A 14,126-nucleotide genomic window follows, 5' to 3' on the forward strand; every position below is an offset into this window, starting at 1 on the left:
TCTTATCGTATAAATTGTTATTCTGGAAATTCTAATATTTGCAATATAATTAAGCGTGAAAATGTTTTTAATTTTCTCTTTGTTGTGTGCAGAATTGTTTATAAGTTAAATTGCATCATGCGTTTTGCCAGTCATCACGTGCATGTTTGGATCACATGACCTGGTCAAAATTAACATAATAAAAGTGACCCTGTGACGTAGCATCACATGCTTTCTGGTCACGAGTTGTGCATCCTGTACTTACAACCATTCAAGTACCAGACGCTATCAAACGTGCTGTCAAATCTAGCTATATATTCCGACCTGAAAGCATCGCAGTTGCTCAGAGCTTGGCTTGTTAGTTTCAAATAGTCTGTATTTTAGAAATATTAAGGTAAGTAACTTTAACGATGTGCTGTTTTACGGCAGTATAGCGCCGAAATAATGCATACGATGTTTTATTTTTCACCCGGCACTTTCACTCGATCATGTGATGGAAATTGTGTATGTGTAGACGGCCTTCTTTAACCTCTGTGTTCTACCGTCCTTAGTCATACCAGCTCTGAACTCAACATATGGTGAGATTTTGGTTGATTTTACACCACTTCTGGTGTTTAGTTTGTGTAAATCCATGTGAAAAGGTCATCTGCGAGAAGCGAACTCCGATGTCAACATTGGCCAACAAAGGCCAGTTTATTTTGAAACCGCGTTATCAAACCAAAGCGTGTCACAAGTTAATATTAACTTGAGACAAGAAAACGTGCCGCGAAATCTTGTACTGTCATCTTATCTCCTGATTGACAAAAGTCGACTTAGTTTAACGTGTGCGTCATTTTTTGGCCAAGGTCAAATTGCCGGTATTTTCTTTGTTGATATTTACGTAGGTGTCCGGCGGTGATCACGTGAAGTTGACCGGGGAATTTAACCGGTGTCATTGTTAGATTTCCGGGTGTGTCACCGAATTACGTCCATTTCCTTAACTTAAATAACCTCAAATAATCTTACTCGGGGTCTTAGGGGTACTGTGGTTTGGTCACGATCACGGAAGTATGACATATCGCCCGTGACAATAAATACATATACTATGTTGTGCAAGGGCCTTTATGAGACGAGTCATTGTTACATCACACTGTTCAATGTGTACAGATTGTCTCTGGCAAATAGTTACTTCGTAAACAATAGAATCAACCCAAAAGCAGTGACATCATTTGTTTTGCCAAACTTTACTGGTGAAGGTGAAAGTTAGAAACTATGGCATGGATTATGTCATTTTCGGAAGTTGGCAACTCAAGTGAAGAGAATCAAGCAGATTTAATGATAGCATAAGAACAGTAGCCACTTCTGTTTGACATACAAATGAGGTATAGGTTAGGGGGTCTAACTCTGTTCCCATAGCTATCCCAAACTCCCTAGTTTGCAACAGATATGTATCTTTTGTACTGTCATTGTGCTATAAATATTCTTTCCCAATTTTGAACAAAATTACCAACAACTATTTTTGTAGCTCATATTCTAAATATTTAGTTTCATCTTACAAGTTGTGAGGCCACTTTGAGCCATTCTGCATATTGAGTTTATTTTGCTTGCATTTAGTTTGCATTTTGGTTGCTAAAGAAAGGGGGGGGGGATTCTCCAGCTTTGTATTTCCTTTTCTGTGATTTCTGTAGGATTTTAGTCCAATACACCTGTGTGCATTGTAGTGTAATAGGTCTGCTCAAGTTCAGTATGTTTACCTGTACTTGGACTGAAAAAAACAGTTTGAGGCCAAGGTCAAGAGAAGCATTTGAAAGGGAAAATTATGATAAGTGCATGAGCACACCTGAACCATGTACAAACCCAAATGAACACACCAAATATTGGAGATTTGTATATTGGCTTGATTTGTGAAACAGGATGGGGTTGCAGAATGTGGTGTGAGAAACTGTGTCCATCTCATAATAAAATCCAGTGGGTTGCTGTTAACAATAAACTTTGTTGTAAAAAGGAGGGTCTTTATAAATTCATGTCACATGTTGGTGTTCTCAGGTATGACACAGCACCTTTGAAAAACTGGTGAAATTCCCACACCCCATCAACTATTGTTATGCAAATTACTTGAATACATGCAGAGAAGAATGATTGTGATTGGTCAGTAGTTTGTAATAGTTTTACTAGGATCACTAAATATTCAACCCTTGAAGTGTACAATAATAGCCATTCCCTATAAATTATACAGATTGGTTGTATGTTAGGGGGTCAACCCCACTCTCATACTCTAACCCTAACTCCCTAGTGTATCTAAAATGTGTTCAGACCAGTGTTCTGCACCCAGCAGTTCATGTAGATACTAGTACATGGTATTACATCAGCCACTTCTGAGTCATGTGACCTGCTATTTATATTTCAATGACATTCAAAAAATCTTCGTGTATCAAATGTTTACTGTAGAGTTTTATTTAACAGATGTACTCACTGAATTTAGTTTGATAGTAATATCACGTAGGATGAGGGGTATAGTCCTCTTAAAATATTTCAGTGTTTCAGTTCCCCTGAAATTTTGAGGTAGAAATTGTCGTGAAAAGTAGTGTAAATTAAAGTTAGTGTGTTTGTTGAGACTTTGAAATTTCCTCAGGTTCAAAGATTTCTAAAACTTAATATTGAACAAAAGATGATAACAGTGGTTAAAAATCACCAGAGGGGTGGACTCATGCCGCTCCCATTAAAATTGCAGCCTGAACACATAGTACTGCGACAGCACTACTGCTGTATTGGATATGGCAGTGATAATTGATAAATGTTGTGTTTCTCTTTGTCTGAAAGATGTAACATTCAGCAGTGTTATTACTAAGGGTGGGGAACCCCAGTAACAGAAAGGAGAAGTGATAAAATAACTGTGTTTCCTCATAGTTTATTGTAATTTTGTTTAGCAACCCAACCCAGGTAAAATGACCTGGGAACCCCAGTAGATTTTACCTACTTACCACTCTTAAAAAAAAGACTTCATGCCTTACTATCACAACCATTAGTTTAGAACTTATAGAAGCCTGATATCCAGTGATAGAGTTGAACAATGCAATAGTCTGCTTCCCTGGGTTTTCAAATACTTGTCTGTATTCTAAGATTTCATAAATTTGGATTTGTTAAGTCACCTGATGTCTGTAGGTGGTAGTCACATGACTCAGCATTATGGAATGCGTTATTCAATACCCTAGTAATCTTTGCCCACAGAACTCCGAATGTGTGTGGTTATTTGACTTGAAGCTATGACTAATATGGTCAATTGAACTGAACATACACAATTTGCATAACAAAAGAAATTTGTAGACAGATTCATAAGGTGATACTTTGCAAGATCATCATATAGCTCTCTCCTGATTGGCTGTGGATTTTTGTGGCGGTTAAGTTTGCTAACCTGAGCTCAGGTACATGTTTTTCTGTGATTTGTCATGCCAACTTTGCCTACATTTGAAATCTGATCAAGTTTCACTAGTTCTAAATTTGTGAATTGCTGATGACTATGAAGTCATTGATGTGAACTCATATAAACTTACTATATGGTGATTGTACCAAACAAAGTTCATCTAGTTTTGTCTTCAGTGTGTTGCTTAAGTTTGAGAGCCCCCCAGTAACAGAGAGGGGGAAATCTGGTAAAATTGGCATAGTTACCAATACATTATATCCAAATATATAAGTTCTTTATTCGCAATAACACAAATTAATAAATAAATACAAATGAAATGAAAATAATGAAAATGACAAATGCGACTGGGTGCTGGAAGATAGCTAATGAAAAGCTAGTAGGTGTCCAGTCACCCATCCCCCCACCTCCCGGGCTCATGAAAAGTATAAATTATTCAGAAAAAAGAAGAATACATGTACGTAATTTTAGAAATATTTCCTTGTGAGGTCTAGCATTGATAATCGTTAATTTTGAAAGTGTTAAATTTGTCAATGTGAACTAGGGCATGCTGCACACAAACAAATACAGAGCAAGAATTGTTTAATATAAATTGCAATTTGCTTTCTCATTAATGTTTGTATCTAAGCAGTTTCACTGATTCTTGAAGGCTTTCAACACTATGGTGGGCCATTTCACCACTTGCAATTTGCATTGTACATATTCTCTTTCTCACAACTTGAAGGTACTTTTAAAGACAACCCCCTCCTCCCCTGTGGAAGAAGATTAAATTTCCTGTGTGAACTTAGTATATGACATTCATACACTGTCTTTGCATCACCTAAACTGTGGATTCTCTTTGTTTTACAGTTTCAACATGCTGCGTATCGCACTTCTAGCAGCCATAGTCGTGGCAACAGTAGCCGCCCCATTTGCTGAGCAACTAACACCAGCATGGGAATCATGGAAGAGTTATCATGGCAAACAATATGACATCTCAGAAGAGCAAGTGAGAAGGTTAATTTGGGAAGAAAACTTTGATTACATCAACAACCATAATTTTGAACACAGTATTGGTAAACATTCCTATACCATGGAGATGAACAGATTTGGTGACTTGGTAAGTGTGGAATGTTTTCTACAGTGGGGGTGTGTCTGCAATTCATCAACCTAAAGTGACCCTTCTGGGTGAACATCTCAACTTTTAATACTTTGAAGCTGCAAAGTAATTTACTCATTGACAAAGGTTTTGAACTTGGATGTCCTTACAATCTATACTGGTTTCCCCCTAAATTTTAATACTTTGAAGCTGGAAAGTAATTTACTCATTGACAAAGGTTTCGAACTTGGATGTCCTTACAATCTATACCGGTTTCCTCCTAAATTTATCGCTATTTTCTCATTATCGGTAGTCATAATTTTGAAGCAATGTTTTATTTTCATTTTCATTTCAGAAACACCACGAGTTCCGTGCCATGATGAATGGTTATAAAATGCATAGTAATTCAACCAAGACGAAATCAGCATCTACATTCCTTGCTGCTAGCTTTGTAGTCTTGCCAGACACAGTTGATTGGAGGCAAAAGGGTTACGTCACCCCTGTCAAAGATCAGGTGAGTTTGTTTATTCCTTGGTGTAGGGGTGGATGAGTGGGTTAGAGGAGGGTAGGGCAGCTTCAATTATTCCTACCCATGAGTACAGTTTATGTCACTTTTCTCAGAGGCAAGAGGAGTTCAATATATGGTGCATTGTGTAGAGCAGTGTTCCCCCAGATGGTTTTCACATATCTGGCCCGATATCCTTTAATTTTTGCCGATAAGTGATCAGTTGTCCAGATACGCTATCAGATTGCTTAGGATTCAGTAAATTGCATGTTACGTTGTTCATCTGTAACTCTGTCAGCTGATGCCTTTGTTGTTTTCAATGTATACTCACAACATTTGTATTGATCCTTCACACATAAGCGGCAAGTAGAGTATAGTAATCATATCTAGATAAAACACATGTGAGGTCATTTATGTGATTGGAGGGCATAAAAGGTCGTTGGCGGTCAGGTAAAGTCATGTGATCGGATATGCTGAATATGGATGTGAGGTATTGGTTACATTTCCTCTTTCCCATTATGCATGACATTGGGAAAACCCACATTTCCTGTTCTCTTATGAGTAGATTATTTCAGTAACATGCTCTAAATGAATCTATATCTGTCAGTCTATTTTGTAAATTTATTTATGTAGTATTACGGTAGTCATGACAACTAAACTTCCTCTTTTCTCCTTAAGACGGAAATTCTCTATCAAGCTACCAGATTTATAAAGTGTGGTCATATGTGAGAGTAATTTAAGTGAATAGAAAATTATAGCTGTAACAGTTCACTTAAGTCTAGTTCCTACATTTGTCCCCTGTTTATGACGCGTCCCCAGTGACGCATACATCCAAAAAAAGGCGTCCCAAGTGTCAAATAGTGCGTCAAATACGCACAAATAACGCGTTAACGCGACCTCTGTATGTTATGATCACTATGATCATCTCTGCCGTGGAGAGATAGAGATCGTGATTGTAGAGAACATGGAGAGGTATAGGAGCTAGACTACAGTTCACTTGGCTAACTCTGACTACAGGCACAGACAGTAACTGTTCTTGTACGCAGTCACTTCAGGTATATATTATTAGGGGATAAAATCTTTTACACTTTGTGGCGAGACTAATTCAGATCAGTAGAAAATTACAGCTGCAACAGTTAACTTGTCTTACTATTGGCTACAAACATAGACAGTTTTCGTGTAGTTCTTGTACAGTCACTTCAGGTGTATAATAAGGTAGTCTGGAGGCGGATGTAGTCTCTAACTAAAGTGGAGAGGTGTAAATTGTAACGATACTGTATAGGAACTAGACTATGTGAGTGGAGGTGTAAATTGTAATGATACTGTATAGGAACTAGACTATGTGAGTGGAGGTGTAAATTGTAACGATACTGTATAGGAACTAGACTACGTGAGTGGAGGTGTAAATGGTAACGATACTGTATAGGAACTAGACTACGTGAGTGGAGGTGTAAATGGTAACGATACCGTATATGAACTAGACTATGTGAGTGGAGGTGTAAATGGTAACGGTACTGTATAGGAACTAGACTAGTGAGTGGAGGTGTAAATGGTAACGATACTGTATAGGAACTAGACTATGTGAGTGGAGGTGTAAATGGTAACGACACCGTATAGGAACTAGACTATGTGAGTGGAGGTGTAAATGGTAACGATACCGTATAGGAACTAGACTAATGTTTAGATGATAATAATAATAATAATAATCTTTATTTATACTGGATAGTTCTTTAAGTATATAAACACTTATCTCCCAAGAAGTCCAGTGAGGGCCATCCCTCATGGGCTCAGTGTTAATACAGGAGGAAATCGGAGTACCCGGGGAGAACTTGCGTTGTTTGGTAGAATGAAACTGGACGACACTCTTCTTACTTACAGTGGTAAATTTAATCAAACCCTGAATGTGTTCGAACCCTGCCCGCAGTGGTAAAAGACAAGTGGTTTAACCACCCGGCCACCAACAATCATATGATGGTGAAATCTTTTCACTTTGTGGCATTTCATACTGATGTATATATGGTCCTATTTTTGTTTGCCTTGTGCAACTGTTCAGAACATTTATGAAATATATGACTTCCAGACAGATGCAAAATAATATGATTGCTTACATTTGCATACAATGTTGTCAAATTTGCATAATTGATTGCATTTACATACAATGTCCTGAGTGGCATGATTGTCACATGACTTATTTGTCACAATAAAGATGGCATGAGAAAAGATTCAAAAATAGAACTGTGGTAGAAGTTAGTATCACATGATGGTGTTAATGGAACTTCCATATAGTTTACTACTGTTTGCAGAGCCTACTGTAACAGCTTGTTGTATGAATTATAGTGGAATCATAAAAAAAACTTGATATGCACAGCAATTGGAAAGATGCCAAGCTAGCAATGACATGTCCTAACTACCTGGCAATCTTCCCAGTTAATATAGTCTAGTCCCCTGTATGGTATTGTTACAATTAATACACAATAGTTTAGTTAGAGACCATGTCGGCATCCAGACTATGGGTAGCTAGGCTACAGACACCGGCTGGAAATCTCCCCAGGTGCTTTTTTGTTCATTCTGAATTTCTCTCTCATATTTTCGGGTGGAAGTCCCGCTGGGCAACTAAACTTTGTAATAGGATAAATATATGGCTATATTGATATGTAACTTTTGTAGGTATATTTTCTCATTTTTAGACATTTTATGTAACCAGAAGTGTTACTTTAACTCCTGTTTTCACAAGGCATAAGGTTAAAGTCTGCACCAGTCCTATGTTAACACCAGACTAGCTTAGTGCTAACACTAGGCTGACACTAACACCTCACCAGTATGTGTTAGCAACTGGAAGGGTTAAAGTCTGCACCAGTCCTATGTTAACACCAGACTAGCTTAGTGCTAACACTAGGCTGACACTAACACCTCACCAGTATGTGTTAGCAACTGGAAGGGTTAATGTCTGCACCAGTCTTATGTTAACACCAGACTAGCTCAGTGCTAACACTAGGCTGGCACTAACACCTCACCAGTATGTGTTAGCAACTGGAATGGTTAATGTCTGCACCAGTCCTATGTTAACGCCAGACTAGTTCATTGCTAACACTGGGCTTGCACTAACACCTCACCAGTATGTGTTAGCAACTGGCAGGGTTAATGTCTACACCATTCCTATGTTAACACCAGACTAGCTCAGTGCTAACACTAGGCTGGCACTCGCACTTCACCAGTATGTGTTAGCAACTAGAAGGGTTAATGTCTACACCAGTCCTATGCTAGTAAATCAAAGCTGACATGTTGAAATATGTTACATGAATACCTCTCACCACAGAGTAGTCAATACTTGAAAATTATCAGGGTATTCAATACATGATTGTCCTTGTGGTACTATGTAATCTAACCTTTGACCTCTCACAAGTGATATACAATACTGTAGAGAGTGCTCCATTGTTCCCAACCACAAATCAGACACTTGTTATTGTACTGTACTAAATTTTTCTTCTTACTATGCAATATAATTTTCTGACCTTTGAACCTTTAGTCATCAAGTGCCAATAGGGAACTTGCAAACCGCCATGTTGAATGTGGCATCATGGGAAATGTGATTAGAAATACCAATCAATTAGTATTATAAACAATGTTGATACATTGTAACCACAAATAATCAATTCATAGTTACCCTGACCATTGTGGGAGGTTCATTTTATCAGTAGCTCCAGATTAGGTATTATGATAACCACAGATAATCCCACAGTCCTTTGCATCTGAGCATGCTCAGTTTGGATTGCAAGTTCCCTATTGTCTACCCTTTCTACCTGTATCTCCCATCATGGAATTTATGAATAAATTACAATAATCCAATATCATATTATGTCATTCCAGGGTCAGTGTGGTTCATGCTGGGCATTCAGTACTACAGGATCCATGGAAGGACAGACATTCAAGAAAACCGGAAAACTTCCCGACCTCAGTGAACAGAATCTGGTGGATTGTTCTGGAGATGAAGGAAATGAGGGTTGCAACGGTGGATTGATGGACCAAGCTTTTGAATATATTAAGAAAAATGGTGGAATTGATACAGAGGAATCATACCCATATGAAGCAGTTGTAAGTTGTATTTGTCTATCAGTCAGTCAGTTAGTGAGTTATTGGGTGAGTTAGTCAGGCAGTGAAGCATTTGAATAAATTAAAACCAATGATATCGATAGATTCATTATATCAGAATGAAGCAGTAACTTTGTACTAATCAATTAGTGAGTGAGTGAGTCAGTCAGTCAGTCAGTAAGTGAATGAGTTAAATTAAAACCAATGATGATACTGATAGATTCATTATATCAGAATGAAGCAGTAAGTTTGTACTAATCAATTAGTGAGTCAGTCAGTAAGTCAGTCAGTCAGAAAGTGAATCAGTCAGTCAATGAGAGATATATTAGTTGTATTTAATGTTTCAAATTGAAGTGATGTTGGAGCAGTATTGCAACGTTGTTCATACAATCAACTCTGTCTTCTGAGAATACTTTTGCTGGATCGCGTGCTGAGGCACGGAATATTACCGATGTGATCGGTTTGAATGACGATAACCGCAAAATGGAAGTGACTGCAACCTGTGTTGCCGGCAGTGGTAAAACATTTCGAAATAGCGCCATTGTGATGAAGTTGAACATTTACAGGAACTTTCTTTGGTATTTTATATTTTCAGGATGACACATGTAGATTCAAATCTCAGGACGTAGGAGCTACCTGTACAGGATATACTGATGTTGAGAGTGGTAATGAAGATGCCTTGAAACAAGCAGCTGGTACAGTCGGCCCAATTTCTGTCGCCATTGACGCCAGTCACCAGTCATTCCAATTCTATTCAACAGGTAAATCACTGTCTGTAGTTTATGTGAAGTGTGTCCTCTAGTGATAACCAAATTTTGTTGTTTCGAGTCAAAGTGAGAAAACTGGGATTTCTTGTGAGTCCACTACATAGTAAGAGATAGGGCAACACCACATTTTGGTGTCATTACAAATTGTGTGCACAGTGGCACATCAAATTGGTTTAGAGGGCAAACTCACCACATAGTAAGAGATAGGGGAACACCAAATTTTGGTGTGTCACTAGAAATTGTGTGCGTCAGTGGCATGTCAAATTGGCTTAGAGGGAACACTCACCACATAGTAAGAGATAGGGGAACACCAAATTGTGTGTTTCAGTGGTGCCTCAAATTAGCTTAGAGGACACACTGCTAAGAATTGACTCTCAGAGATGTTGGTGTTTGGTTGTGAACTGTTTTGCTATACCACTGCCGACATCAGACTGTGGACGTACAGAACATGTTACAAACAATTTTGCTTTCTGTTGTGCAATTTGTTTTAATTGTGAATATTTTTCTGTTACCTGTAGGTGTTTATGATGAACCAGAATGCAGCAGTGAAGAATTAGACCATGGTGTCTTAGTTGTAGGATATGGAACAGAAAGTGGATCAGATTATTGGCTTGTGAAAAATAGGTATGTACATATGTTGTAGCCTGCTGAACATCAGATTGTGTATTTTGTAAAAACTTTTACACTGTTAAAATACTTCTGGTCTGTTTATGAAATTGACCCATGGTGCAGTTCAGATTTACCATTACTGGGACAAGCCATTAGCCAAGCAAGTGGACTTGTTATCAAAGAGTACCAATATTTACACATGTGATGATGGTCACAAGTAAACAGCTGTAAAACATTTTATTACCCACCGGCACTACTTTTGGCATTTCAGTCAATTGAGGCAAACCTTATCTCCGTCTTATATCAGTTGTTATCAATTTATTAGGCTATTATAAGTAACGCTACAAACAGCTTTAGAGATGCAAACAACTTTTATGACACCCGTTTTCGCCTGGCAAGCCCGCGGGTTTGTTGCACTTGGACAGCTAATGGCTTGTGACTGTCATGAATTCGGTGAACCCTTTACTATGTGTAAACTGAAAGAAAAAGTTCAGAACTATTGTATGTGGCCAAGAAAGTCAACTTTTATTTGAGACTGGGACAGGATAATTTTTCAATATACCGGTACACCAAGTAGTCAGTTTGAAATCTACTTTGAATAGGCTTGCCTTGATAGCACTAGGATTTATGTTGCTTGGGTCGGTGCATCTGTTGTTGTTTTTTTGTTTTGTGTGTGTGTGTGTGTGGGGGGGGGGGGGTGTTGGAAGTGGTAACCTCTATAGATTTTATTAGAGTATTTCTGAAAATTATTTCCAGTGTGAAATCTACTCATGAATGGCGCCCCTAGTGGTCAAACCATACATTCTTTTGTTTTCAGTGATATTGCATGATGGTAAAAATGACATTAAAATTGTATTAAGGTTGATGTGTGTACTCTATGGTGAATTTTTTTTAATTGGACAATTTCCTCGTGGTCAAATTTCTAAGCACATTAGAAATGAAAGTGAGATAATTAAGATAAGATATGCTGCAATTACTATATAAATTATCCAGATTAGTAACCTAAGTTTTTTTTCTTTAATTACAGCTGGGGTACTGTGTGGGGAGACCAGGGATACGTTTACATGTCAAGAAACAAAAGTAACCAGTGCGGTATCGCTACCTCAGCCAGCTACCCTCTTGTCTAGAATGGACTCACCTTGATAGTACTAAAATTGCTGTTGCTTGGGTCGCTACATTTCTGCATGCGGGGAGAGTGGGCAACCTGTATAGATTTTATCAGAGTTTAATTCTGAAAGGTGCTTCCGTATGTTATTCTGTGCTACTGCAGAAGGTTCACTGGCCAGTCGTCGTCAATATTGTCTTCAAACCAAATTTTTATGAAAATTTCTGATAATTTTAAAAGAAATATTTTCATCATCAGTTTTGAATAAAAATTGTAGTATAGTTGAAGTTGTTAAAAAAAAATGTTATTTGAGTGAAACAAGACCTTGATTGGAGTAAACAAATTTGATAAATGAAATATTTCTGTCAGGTCAAAGTTTAGATGTTATGTCATTGTTATTAAAATTATATGCAAATTAATTATATATTGATGTATGTTTTGCAATTGTGTATTGTTATGTAAAGTGAATTATGATTATGAAATGATAGCTTAGGGGGCCTCAATGTTGTTATAACAGCTCGGGCCTCCATGCTATGCTCTTGCAGGAACACTGCTACTAGTACTGGCACAAGGCTTTTCCTATTGTAGCAATTCTTTGTGAATTGCAAAATTGAAATAATTGATGTACAGCAATTTATTCATCTTTTTGAGACAAGAAAAAGTGAACCACTCAGGCCAGCAGTAGAAGACGAATTATGTTTGTGGGGAACTTAATATTGGTTGGGCTGTTTTGTATTTTTTCCTGCTTTCCTTATTATTGTGTGTCATTATTTATCATATTTACTTATTTTCTGTTTAATGTTCTCTCTTTTTCTGAACTCGTCTGCCAACTGCAACTACTATTTCTGCTTTTAGTGAAGCCCAAGAAAAGTAGTTGATGTAACCATTGAATCTGAAAACAATATGGCTGCCATTCAAGATGCGCATCCAATATGGTTGCCATTCAAGTTGCTTTCAATATGGCTGCCAGAATCACTCATATCAAGAGTTCAAAGGGCAAAGGTTAATAGGTTAAAAGTTTTGTACAGTGAATAATGTGTGTTTGAATTTTATGCATTGATTGTGGAGAAATTTTTACGCTGAGAAATCATTTAATCAAAAATCTGATAGCAATGCAGATCAATGCAGGCATTATCCAAGATTTTAATATGCTAATCGTTTTCGCTTTTAGCAATTAATGATTGGTAATGATATGATGTGATGTGATTTGATTTGAACTTTGACCCCCACCATTGAGGGGGTGCTTGACCCTTTTGTGAGAACCAAGATGCACTGCACATCTCATGTATATTTTTCAATTTATTTTTTTGAGTATTTTCATGTGGGTTTGTTGATACCTTAAAAGGACTCTGTAACTTTTGTTTATTCTCAAATTGAACAAAACACAGACAGTATCACTTCAATTAGACATAAAAATCTTCCTTCATTTCTCAGGAAGCATGATGGCAATAATTCACTTCATTCTAAGATTCTATTCCGTGCAGCAGCAAAAAGAGAAAATTCAAAAGAAATGATGATTTTAAGGATGAAATGTATTTTGTCTTCAAAAAATGCAAAATTATTCGAAAATTCTCAGCACAGAATTCATCTTGCAGTGTATCTTGGTCAGACAGGTCACTTTTTGCTTTGATTTTATTTTATACATGTAGTACTCTAACAAATTGACAGATTTCTGTCAAAAAATTCTCAACTTTGTCACATAATTTGCTGCTCTATGTTTTTGTAGTTTTCATGTTTTTTTTTGCTTTGCGAGATTTTGATGTATTTTAAAGATATACTGATAGATAAAATAAAAAGAATAACAATTTAGTTTTGTTTTGGGACATTTTTTGTGATTGTGGGTTGTATGTAAAATAAATCTGAAAAAGCGGACTGAAAATGTAAAATTAGTTGTAATAAACCTCGTCTGTGTGTTGTAATTCCATGATTACAAAGACTTGTCGTTGGGGGCGCTCATTTTTATGGCTACTGGCATAACCCCAGAAAGTCTTGGGGGGGGGGGGGGCAGTATGTGTATGACTTCTAAAGGTTAGGATGTATGAATTATGGAAAAATTAATAATCTTTCTACCATAGGGTTACTTATTTCAACACAAAAAACTACAAGTTGGGGAATACAGGATAACTGCCATGAAGGTGTCGCCAATCTTTAGCGATCCGAACTTATGTGCTACGTGTTTGACTGTTGAGCCAAATTCCTCTTAATTTCAAATGTTACAATATTACTAACTCAACCTATGGCCTTATTTGCATGACTTGTGCCATCCTGACAGTGTGAAAGTCAGATACATTTCTGTTACTATTTCCCCTAGATTTAAATGGGTGAGGGTGTGGAGGGATGGGGGAACCGTTAAGATAGTGCCGAAGGGTTCGAGTGTGTGGTGTGAGGGGACCATTAAGAGAGCACTGAAGGGGGTGAGGCTATGGAGGTGTGAGGGAACCATTAATTGTGAAGGTGTGGGGGAACGAACCATTAAGAGAGTGCTGAAGGGGTGAGGGTGTGAAGGTGTGGGGGAACTATTAAAAGAGTGCTGAAGAGGGTGTGGAAGTGCTGCTAGTGACCAGAGTCATTAAGAGAGTGCTGAAGGGGTGAAGGTG

At 37.6% G+C, this 14,126-nt stretch overlaps 1 protein-coding gene across 1 annotated transcript; it reads left to right on the top strand.

Annotated features, from left to right (window-relative positions):
• Positions 1-213: 213 nt before the first annotated feature.
• Positions 214-13,418, top strand: LOC144450317 (procathepsin L-like). Its single transcript, XM_078140915.1, has 7 exons — positions 214-373; positions 4,226-4,475; positions 4,810-4,968; positions 8,827-9,051; positions 9,644-9,809; positions 10,334-10,439; positions 11,452-13,418. Exons 2-7 carry the CDS (start codon positions 4,233-4,235, stop codon positions 11,549-11,551), a joined length of 999 nt encoding a protein of 332 aa, XP_077997041.1. The 5' UTR covers positions 214-373; positions 4,226-4,232; the 3' UTR covers positions 11,552-13,418.
• Positions 13,419-14,126: the final 708 nt, after the last annotated feature.

This window comes from Glandiceps talaboti, chromosome 19 (genome assembly GCF_964340395.1).
Source record: "Glandiceps talaboti chromosome 19, keGlaTala1.1, whole genome shotgun sequence".
Lineage (NCBI taxonomy): Eukaryota > Metazoa > Hemichordata > Enteropneusta > Spengelidae > Glandiceps > Glandiceps talaboti.

Bases quoted from the DNA above. Each gene is read 5' to 3' on its own strand.
- LOC144450317 (XM_078140915.1), top strand. From the start codon at position 4,233: ATGCTGCGTATCGCACTTCTAGCAGCCATAGTCGTGGCAACAGTAGCC. The intron at 4,969-8,826 runs GTGAGTTTGTTT...ATGTCATTCCAG, and splicing joins TCACCCCTGTCAAAGATCAG to GGTCAGTGTGGTTCATGCTG. The intron at 10,440-11,451 runs GTATGTACATAT...CTTTAATTACAG, and splicing joins TATTGGCTTGTGAAAAATAG to CTGGGGTACTGTGTGGGGAG.